The sequence below is a fragment of the Nanorana parkeri genome, unplaced genomic scaffold (assembly GCF_000935625.1).
Source record: "Nanorana parkeri isolate BGI_ZX_2015 unplaced genomic scaffold, ASM93562v1 scaffold1089, whole genome shotgun sequence".
In the NCBI taxonomy this organism is placed as follows: Eukaryota; Metazoa; Chordata; class Amphibia; order Anura; family Dicroglossidae; genus Nanorana; species Nanorana parkeri.
In genome coordinates, this window is record NW_017307357.1 from 478,526 (window position 1) to 489,470 (window position 10,945).

Genomic DNA, 10,945 nt, shown 5'->3' on the forward strand with positions numbered 1-10,945 from the left:
GTGTGGTACCCCGGCCATGCTGGGATCCATGGTGTCGTACCCCTGCCATGCTGGGATCAGTGGTACAGTGCCCTTGCCATGCTGGCATCAGTGGTGTAGTGTCCCTGCCATGCCGGCATCAGTGGTGTAGTGTCCCTGCCATCAGTGGTGTAGTGTCCCTGCCATGCTGGCATCAGTGGTGTAGTGTCCCTGCCATGCTGGCATCCGTGGTGTAGTGTCCCTGCTATGCTGGCATCAGTGGTGTAGTGCCCCTGCTATGCTGGGATCAGTGATGTAGTGCCCCTGCTATGCTGGGATCAGTGGTGAAGTGTCCTTGCCATGCTGGCATCAGTGGTGTAGTGTCCCTGCTATGCTGGCATCAGTGGTGTAGTGTCCTTGCCATGCTGGCATCAGTGGTGTAGTGTCCTTGCCATGCTGGCATCAGTAGTGTAGTATCCCTGCTATGCTGGCATCAGTGGTGTAGTGTCCCTGCCATGCTGGCATCAGTGGTGTAGTATCCCAGTGATGTAGTACCCCTGCCAGCATGGCAGAGTGATGTAGTACCCCTGCCATGCTGGCATCAGTGGTGTAGTGTTCCTGCCATGCTGGCATTAGTGCCATAACACCCCCAGTATGTTGGTATCACTGATTTAGCTCCGTTCCACCATTGGTATTCGTGGTAACTCAAACACAGAGAAGCCCCCCACGGCCCCCCCTTGGCATCTGTGCCCGGCAGTGGCTGGAACAATACATGCACCGTCGGGCGGGACATCTCCTGGCAATGCCTATTCGCCGGTCGGGACTACAGCATGGACATTCGGCAGCAGTGCAGCGACACCCGTCCAGGGGGGTCCCGGGGACGGTACACTATAAGCTCCCCCCCCCCGGCGCCGCCCTGTAACCTTTCATAACGGAATGCAGCGAATTCCCGGGTCCGCACATGCGCACTGCGCTGGACACTATTGAACTTTACGAACTCGGAAACTCCATATCCGGGGGCCTCGCTACAAAGTATCAACCATCGTATCACCGCGATCACCGGGAGAGCCAGTGATGGTGGCAGAGAGCCTATCGGACGGTACAGTGGACTGACTGTGACCTCTGCATGCCCGAATCTCCTCTCCTCCCTCCCCTAATAGATCTGACCCTGTACTGGGGGCTGTACATGGCCGGCTGTAGATTGGAGTGTGCAGGCTGTACTATAGACTGAGTGCTGATTGTATCATGGAGTGCACCATCCCTGCACAATGTTTACTGCTTTTCGCCGCCTGCGAGGATGGGGACCTGGACGGCGCACGCAGGTTGCTGGAGCCAGAGAATTCCAGCGGTTCGTCCAGCGCTGGGGGTCGCGGAGGAGAAGGGTCGGCCTCTTCCAGGGTAAATTTACAAGGATTCTCAGGTGGGGCCTCCACCGGAACCGCCCTTGTGCCAGTGGACTGCACGGATGAAGATGGGAACACGGCACTGCAGATGGCTGCCGGAGGAGGACACGAACCACTGGTGAGGTTCCTTCTAATGAAGGGGGCCTCAGTGGACACCAGGAACCACTACGGCTGGACGCCACTTATGCAGGCCGCCAGATCGGGGCATCTAAATGTCGCCCACATATTACTAGAAAATGGAGCAGACGTCAACGCTCAGAATCGGCTCGGAGCCAGCGTCCTTACGGTGGCTGCAAGAGGGGGTCATGCTAGCGTGGTGAACCTGCTCCTCGAAAGCGGAGCGTTTGTGGACAATTACGATCATTTTGACGTCAATGCCATAGGCAAAGGTCACGGGGGGGAGATGCCGGAGATTACTGCTTTGATGACTGCCGTACAGCACGCTCACGAAGTGGCAGTGCGCCTGCTACTGGACTGGGGAGCCGATGTGAACTATTGTGTAAAGACCGGTTGGAGTCCGTTGATGCTTGCTGCCCTACATGGTCGTTTAAGCGTGGCGCAGCAACTGGTGGACAGAGGAGCTGATCCCAACCAGGTGAACAGCTTGGGGAGGACCCCTTTCGAAATTGCCCTAAATTTTAAACATAAAGACATGAAAGACTACTTGGATTCCATCACAACCGTCAGGCCTAAGACCGATGAGGAGAAGAGGCGGCCCGACATTTTTCATGCTGTGAAAATGGGGAATCTGGCATTGGTTAAGGAAATTGTGGATGAGGATTCCAATCAGGTCAATGCCGTTAATGCTGATGGAGCTTCACCACTCATGATAGCAGCCGTTAAAGGAAAACTGGAAGTGGTGCAACTTCTGGTGGACAAGAAAGCAGATATAAACAAACAGGACAGTGTCCATGCCTGGACTGCTCTAATGCAAGCAACCTACCATGGAAACAAAGAAATTGTTATTTATCTATTAAACCAAGGTGCCGATGTCAACCTGCAAGCCAAAAATGGGTACACGGCATTCGATCTGGTTATGCTGCTTAACGATCCAGACACCGAGCTTGTCCAGCTTTTGGCAGCTGTATGCCTGCAAGGAGACAAGGACAAGTCAAAGCAGAAAAATAAATTTCTTAATACCAAGAGCAAACCGTCTTTTACCATCCCAGTTCCTCCAGATGACAAAGCGGGCATCAAGTCATGGTGGAACAGAATGTCCAATCGGTTTCGGAAGCTGAAGCTCACTCAGACCTTGAGACACAGCTTCACCCCCAGTCGTCTTGTGCCTTTGACTGAAAACGTCAGTTCTTCTTTTGATTCCATGATAAAAACACTCTCGCAGACAGACATGGGTAACTCTCAAAGACCCGACTCTACTACAGCTTGGACTGCTTACTCTAAAGACAGTGGTCTGGGCAAAACAAAAACCGACGGCGATGACTTGCTCCTTGCTACCATGTTAAAGAACGGTTCTCCATTTGCCAAACTTCCCAATGAGAAACTGAAGGCTGTGATTCCACCGTTCTTACCGCCCTCAAACTTTGAGTTGTGGAATTCTGATCGGTCTCGGATCAGCAGAGATGGAAAATTGGACCAGACCCGCTCCTCCACGCCCCAGAGACTGTCAAAGCCAAGTTTTAACAGCAGTGGTAATTTGGACATCACTTCAATCAGTAGAGCGCCCAGAACTGTTAAATTTCCGTCTCTGCCAAGAAGCCCAGCGTCTCCTTCAAATTCAGGCAACTTCAACCATTCTCCCCACTCTTCTGGAGGCGCTGGAAGTGTCGCAGGAGGGAGTGCGGACAATGTCCTGTCACAGATAGCAGCCCAAAGACGAAAAGCAGCCAGCCTGTCAGAACAGAAAAAATCACCCAAAAAATTGATGAACAAAACCAGCAGCTCCACCACTCTTGAACCACCGACCATCCATTCCGGCAGCAATGGACACTTACCAAAGAAAAATGAAAAGTTGAAACGGCCTCCATCAGGGACATCTTCTACCTCCAAGAGCACCTCCCCTACTTTGACTCCGTCTCCCTCACCTTCACCAAAAGATTGCCTGGTGGAGTCCACCATGTCTTCATCCTCTTCTCACAAACATTCCAAGAGCAGCGGAGGCTCCAGCAGCGGAACTATCACAGATGAAGATGAACTTTCTGCCATTCTTAAGAAGTTATCCCTGGAGAAGTACCAGCCCATATTTGAGGAGCAAGAAGTTGACATGGAAGCTTTTCTCACGCTTACCGATGGCGACTTGAAGGAGTTGGGTATAAAGACTGATGGATCCAGGCAGCAGATTCTGGCAGCTATATCGGAACTCAACGCTGGAAAGGGTCGTGAGAGACAAATTCTCCAAGAGACGATAAACAATTTTCATTCTTCATTTGAAAGCAGTGTTAGTAATACTCAGCCACCTGGAGCGAACCGATCTCCCTCTGCGTGTGCAGGACCAAAAGCTGCTGTATCTAGCAAAAGGTAACAAATGGTACTAAATGGTCCGCTCAACCCTCTACCTGGGATCCATCAGCTCTCCCGTGGAGTGCACGGTACATGTGTCTTCAACACTTCCAACAGAAAAAGATGGATCAGCACCTCCGTCTGGATAGACGAAAACTTCACTTTTAATTCACATATTTAAAAACAGCCAAAGCTGCTAAAAAACCAAACCGTTCTCCACTCAAAGGTCTTATTCACATAGGTCATGTTTTTAAATATGTGAATTATAAGTGATGTTTTATAACGTCTTTACACTTCTGTCTCACGGTAACAAGTGCATTACTGCCGTGCTATTTATTTTGAATGCATTGTGGCAACGCACCTGCATTGTAGTTTGCCACAACTCACCTTATCACATTATGGTACGTTGGACGCCCATCCATTTTAATGGGCTGCCTTAATGTAGTGTGCGACATAACGCACATGCCTTAACGTAACACAATGAAGTAAATGGGCCCTTAATTAATCCAGATGGATGTGCTGATCCACCTTTTCCCGTTCTAATAAAAGGTAGCCCCTCACGCACAAAGCCTTTAAGCTTACAGAAACTTTGGGTCAACAAGGGCATGGGGGCACCTCTCCCTTTGACAACTAAGGGGATTTCACCTCACTTCCTGTTGAGTGCCAGGAAGTGTTGGAAAATCTACCTTAAGGAATATAGATGGCAATATGGAGGGAGAAAAAAAACTGACAGCAGTTCTCCGTTTTGGATTCTCTAATCAATCCAAAACTTAAAAAAAACTTTTCAATTAAACTTAAAACCCTTCTCCGGACAAACATAAAACGTACCCTGGCAGTGGGGCTACCCATGCACTGCAAGGGTTACGCGCTAGTTTTTTTTCTAGAGGACACTCTTAAAGCTGGTTTAATTACTGGATCCTCGGTCTTGTCGCCTTCCTCCAGGCTGTTAGACCAGGCCCCGTACCTCTTTTTTCCTTCATTCTTTTGGCCTAAGGACCATTGACGTCATCACGTCATATGCATGTCCATTACCTTGCATTAGACGTGAGGACGCTGAAGGACATTCCAACATCCTGTCGAAGGAGAAGAAGTGAGCGCTGACCGTGAAGCCGGAATTAAGTAGGTTAAACAGCTTGATTTGAGTCCCCTAGAAAAAATGAGCTCTTAACCCCCGCAATGCACACCACTACAAGGGTAAGTTTTCTTTCTTGCCTAAAGATGGGCTTTTCAAGGTTTTGTCTTGAAGTGGCCCTGTTGGGTCTGTAAACGAATCAAAGGTTCAGCTCCATGCAAGATTAGATGTATTATACTTACCTCTCTGGTGACCCATGATTCATACCTTCCATCCGTTCCATTGCTGCAACCTCTGTCAGCCTCTTGGGCATTTAAAGCTTCCAGTAGTGTCGGATGTCTGTGTCCTTTACCATGCACAGTTGTTCCAGCCTCCGACCCCTATATCACTTCTGTGTCCTAAAGTGACATAAAGATCTTAGGAAGGAACCAGCTCATGGCAGGAGACACAGGAATCCAACACTCAGGAAATGTTGAATGCCCATGAGGCTGAAGGTGCCTACAACGCTGGAAGGTTGGGTGGTAGAAGACCCAGGCTGCCAGAGAACTGAGTTTACTACGCCTCCTCTAGCAGAAAACTGGCCTTCTGATGTGTTTAGAGACTGGTAGATGAGTCTAGGCTTGGTGCGAACCCTGTTCAGCCAAGCCCATTCAAAACTGTGACCGCCACCCCGTCTTCCTGTCCCAATCAGTTGCGGAGAGGTGCATTCCCTTTCCTGCAGATCTACGTCACAAAGAAGAATGGAATGAGCTTGCTGCAACTGGTGCCTCTGATTGGGTTGGCTGGGGGGGGGTCAAAGTTTTGAGCGGGTTTGTGCAAACTCGGGTGAAGGTTTGCACCAGGTTATTCTCTATTAGAGACCTGACAGGGTCTCTTTAATGGTCTGTTATTTTGGCTCAAGAAAAGTGAGTTCCCCATTATATACCGCCATGAATCAGGGCAGCCAAATACAGTTTTACGAATAGTATTCATTACCTGGTAAGCCTATGTAGGGGTCCAAAGTGTGTATTGTGCATGTAATGGTGCTTTAAAGCTTTGTTGAAGCCTGTAATGCAGCATTCATCTCCAGTTTGGGAAGGATAAGTGCAGATCTTAATGGGAGTGTCGACTGTCACATTGAAACAAGCTGCTAGCAGACTTCAGTAAGCTTCGGCATTGCCTTTAGCTTGTTGAAAGCCCGCTGAAGCCTGCTAGTAGCTCGTTTAAAGTGACAGTCGGCCCTCCCAATAAGATCTGTGCTTAACCTTCTCAAACTGGAGCTGAACGGTGCTTTATAGGCTCCAACAAAGCGACTCAAAGCTTGCCGGCATGCATGCTGGAGCTCCTGTGAACAAGGACTTTTCCTTTAACCACTTCAGCTCTCCTACTGGGACTCCACCTAGGGACCGGAGCAATTTATTCGGCATCGCTAATGATGTTGAGGGATAGACAGACATGGACAGACACAGATTTTATTTCAGCAAGATTGTGCTGCAAAAATGATTTTGTTTTCTGTGCAACTTACAGGCGGAACGATGTAACAAAAAAAGGAAAGAACAAATCAGCTTTTATCTAGTTTTACTATTGTTAGTTTTTAAACAACTCGTGTTGCTGTATATAAAGTGCAAATTCTATTCTATAATTTATGCTGTTTATAATTAATAATGGTACGGAGCATGAAGAAGTTATTTAAAGAATGAAATAAAGGTGTGTTTTTTTTTTTTTTACATTTTGTGTAATTTTTTTTTTTCTTAAAGTGACACTAACACAAAAAAAATCTCAATAGTAAAAAAGATATCAAACAAAAAAATTAGGTAGAAAAATATTTATAGGCTGAGTTTCAATTACTGACCATGTTTCATATTACGTTCGTGTTTAGGGTGTAGCATGAAACATGCTCAGATCACAACCCCCCCCTCCCCCCACCCTAATGTATATAGCGCTGATAATTTACATAGTTGCACATTCACATTGGTCCCTGCCCTCGAGGAGCTTACAATCTAAGGTCCCTATCATCACACACATACACACACATACACACACATAAATACATACATACATACATACAGGGCCAATTTAGAGAGGAGCCAACTAACCTTCCAGCATGTCTTTGGAGTGTGGGAGGAAATCGGAGTACCCGGAGGAAACCCACTTGTTTACCTTTTTGAATTTGTCGCAGCTGTGCGTGGCTCCACCTACACAGCCGCGTCATCCATTCAGAGATCCTTTGATGGGTTCTGCGAATGGAAAAAGTACAAGTACAATTACAAGGCCCTCTGCTGCGGTGACAAATTGTACATCTGTCACCGCAGCAGAGGGCCTTGTAGCTCTTATTGGAAGCTGTCACCACAGTACAAGACGTCACCACACTTGTAGTGCATTGGCGCTTCCTACCGTCAATGTCCGCACCGAGACAAAGGACCAGAGGAATAGTCTGCAGTAGTGCATTGCACCCGCCATCTACTCATCCCGGTTGCAATGCTGTGCTGTCTATTATGCAAAAAAATAAAATAATACATGCACATTTTTTCTTTTGTGAAGAAGTAAGCAACAAGGTGGAATTTCCCTTTAAAGTGTATCTGAACCCAAGGAGGAAAATGTAAGTTGCAACAGTCCATATATTCACCAAGTATATATTATATTATTACACCGCTTACCAGTCCTCAGATGTGGCGCATTCATTTTGTATATGTTCTCCTTTTATTTTCACCTGGTGACCCTGCCAGTATCACACTTCCTGTCTTAGGATGACAACGCTCACTCAATGTACTGTGTCTAAGGAGGAGCAGTGTTATCAATCTAGAGCAACTCCCTCTCTCCTAATCTCCATAACATTGGTGGTGGGGGGGGGTCCATAGATGTAACCATCACAGGGGTGGGTAACCCTGCCCCATAATCCCCTGTTCCTCCTGACAGCCAACACACCATTCCCTGTAAGCTGCAATGGAGTGAAACCTGATGGTAGCATACAGGTAAACTGGGTGATGAAAGCAAAGCTCGCTGAGATTTCAAGAAGAATACCTTTGTAGGTATGTAGTGTATATATTGTATGTATGCCTCTTTTATGAGGACAATATTTGCTGATCCTGGAGTCCAGCTTTAAAGAAAAGAGAAAAACCTTTTGGATAGACTTCCTGTAAGCCGTGCCCAAGGACTGTAGCTGTAGTCATAAGTATTTCCGGCCATGAAGTAGCTGAAATTGGTGTCTTGCTTAGTAATTATGAGACATTTGCAGTTTTCTGGTAATTACAAATTATACATTTTTATCTGTGTTATGCTGCTGATTACAGTTGGTTATTTTGCTGCTGCTTTGGAAGGGTCGGTATGTGCTTGGCATGCAGAGACTGAAAGATTTAGCACAATTCAAATGTACCCCTAAATCACCCCTGCATTGTGCCTGTCCCACAATGAACACGGATGCTATAGATCGAACTTTTATATTTGTTTCTTGAGTGGGATGCCCCTGGCACCCATACAGTAGAGTACAATATTTGTAGCATATGGGCCCCCACCCAGAATCCCATTCTGTCTAAAACTTGCCGTGGTGGCAGGTGAATTGGGGTGGCCAGATTGAGGATTAAACTCTAAGGCCTCATTCACACTGGAATCGGCCGTATCGTGCAGCTCCCGGGAAGGACAGGTGCTGCGTGTGATTAGTACACAGCCCCCGTCCTTCTCTATAGGAGTACGCGGCCATACAGGTGCGGGTGAGCGTACTCGTACCCTGATAGGATGAATCCTGTCTGCGTCCGAGCCGGGACACCCTCACCCGTATGGACCTGAACTTGGGGTGAGCGTAGGGGGGCGTACGGCCACATACTCCCATATAGAAGGACAAGGGCTGCGTACCAATCACACGCAGCACCTGTCCTTCCCGGGAGATGCCCGATAGGGCCACGCACGCAGCACGGAGCTGTATGTGCCGGCTTTTTCTCGTGTGAATGAGGCCTTAAAGGGTATCTAAAAATAAATCCATTTCTCCATTGGATTCCCTTTAAAGTGACATTAAACCCTCAGATTTAAATCCTCATCTCTTCTCATGCTGGGGGAGAACTTCCCTTTGCAGCTGAGTGCCTCTTCCTGTAGTGCTGGCTCAGGTTGTGAACCTTCACACAGACACCGTGTATCCATTCCAGAGACAAGGCAGTCTGCTGCAAAACAGAAGTTCTGCCCAGCATGAGAAGACATGAGGATTTAAAAGGAAGAGCAGCAAAGAGAAGGGAAACAACCATGGATTACAGTAAGGCGCACATTACAGTATTGTTTTATGTTAAAAAATCTGAGGGTTTAATGTCACTTTAAGTCCTATCCCACCCCTAATAACCATATTGATCTAGAAGTCTGTAAACTTAATTACTGAAGATGCCCATACGATGTACTTTCTCAATGCACTGACACCCTTTACTCAGCACTCAGTCACAACTCACAGAGCCCGCCTTCTGAATTACAGCTCAACATCCAAACAATGTAACATTGTCACTGCTTGCTAGAAACAATGCATTATGGCATATGTAGTGTTGAAAAATGGAGATTGCATCATATCAAGATAGAGACGCAAAGCACACTGGGAATCCAGGAAGTTGTTGGGAGTGACGGGCAGACGGAAGGCGGCGCTCACTACATAAAAGGGATTTTTTTCATGTAAGTTTCGATTCCATTATCAGAAACAACTCTTCTATGTATTCCTGTTACAAGGCTGATTTATAACAGGAGAGGATATTATGGGACTTTACCACTCCTTTAGCTCCTAGCCCACCTGTACTCTAAATTATATTTTGGATTCTTTCCATATTGCAGCAAAAAATGGTTCTATTGCCACATTGCAAAAAGTATTCTTGCTCTCTAGACCGAGCCTTGCCAAACAGCAGCCTGGGCCAAGGAACATTAATAACTGGTTTCATTGGCTTCCATTCATAGCCCACTCACTGGCTAAGTCAACAATGTAGCCATATTCACGTGTTCAAAACAGTGATTGTACCCTACTGCTAGGTTCAGGACAGTAAAGCACACATCTAAAGGTCAGCTCATCAAAAAATATAATCATCACGAGGGGTCTCACCTTCCTTAATTTGCATTGGGAGGCAAACAACCAACTGGTCCTTTCATGATGGGGGGAGATCTCTAGGGGTTAGAAGAAAGTGCAACACGCAAAGTGTGCCATTGTGCTGCAATGATTGGTGAGTGCCGTCTTGAATAGCTTGGTTTATTGCAGCGGTAGGCAACATTGGCACTCCAGCTGTGGTAAAACTACAAGTCTCATGAGGCTTTGCGAGACTCTTGTCAGCCACAGGTATGACTCCAGGAGGCGTGATGGGATTTGTACTAGACACCACCATACTAGAGTGCTAAGGTTGCCTACGCCTTATTTTATTGTAACACCTTGTCTGAGTATATCCTGAAAAAAGGGGGGATGGTGAGGGACGGGCTGTACATTTGGAATTGCTCTTTGTGGTGAACAAGATGGCGACTGTTTTGGGAAAAGTATATGGATCGACCCAAATGATACACCATGCCACCAGTACAAATGCTCCTTATTCAGCTTCCGTTAGTACATGAGCTCAGTGTTGCATTTTCCCAGCATTGACATTCTTTGCACCTCTCGGCATTTGGTCACATGACATCTCAGAGCCCCAAAGGAAGTCAGTGCTGAAAGACGTGATTGCAGGTCTGAACGGGGATCAGATAGCCATATAACACCCAGCAACTGTCATTGACTGCAGGTCCTGCACTGACTGGGATGGGGGGGGAGGGGGGGTGTTCTGATCTGAATGGGGGAGTATCTTCAATTAGGGACACCAGCCTAACATATATTGTTATGCCGTCCCAACATGGCTCAAATTTTGGTTGATTCATGCTGAACTGGGCAAAATTTGTGTCATGCGTGGCCCAGTTGGTACCACCCCACTGGACAAACCAGATGTAGTCATTGTTCAGGTATTCAGACAATAGCCGGTGGGGGAGTTCTCCATCCACAGCCCGCATGAGGGAAATTGATGTCTGTATTGCTAGCCATAGTACTGACCCAGCAGGAAAATGTCCTCCAGCATTGCCCACCCTTACTCACCCTTTTTTGCTT

The 10,945-nt window shown here is 47.2% G+C and overlaps 1 protein-coding gene across 1 annotated transcript; it reads left to right on the forward strand.

The window, feature by feature from the left end:
- The first annotated feature begins 1,203 nt into the window (after nt 1-1,203).
- ANKS6 (ankyrin repeat and sterile alpha motif domain containing 6) lies at nt 1,204-3,866 on the forward strand. Its single transcript, XM_018567766.1, has one exon. It carries the CDS (start codon nt 1,204-1,206, stop codon nt 3,838-3,840), a length of 2,637 nt encoding a protein of 878 aa, XP_018423268.1. The 3' UTR covers nt 3,841-3,866.
- Nucleotides 3,867-10,945: the final 7,079 nt, after the last annotated feature.

Coding starts and splice junctions, on each gene's coding strand:
- ANKS6 (XM_018567766.1), top strand. CDS start 1,204: ATGGAGTGCACCATCCCTGCACAATGTTTACTGCTTTTCGCCGCCTGC.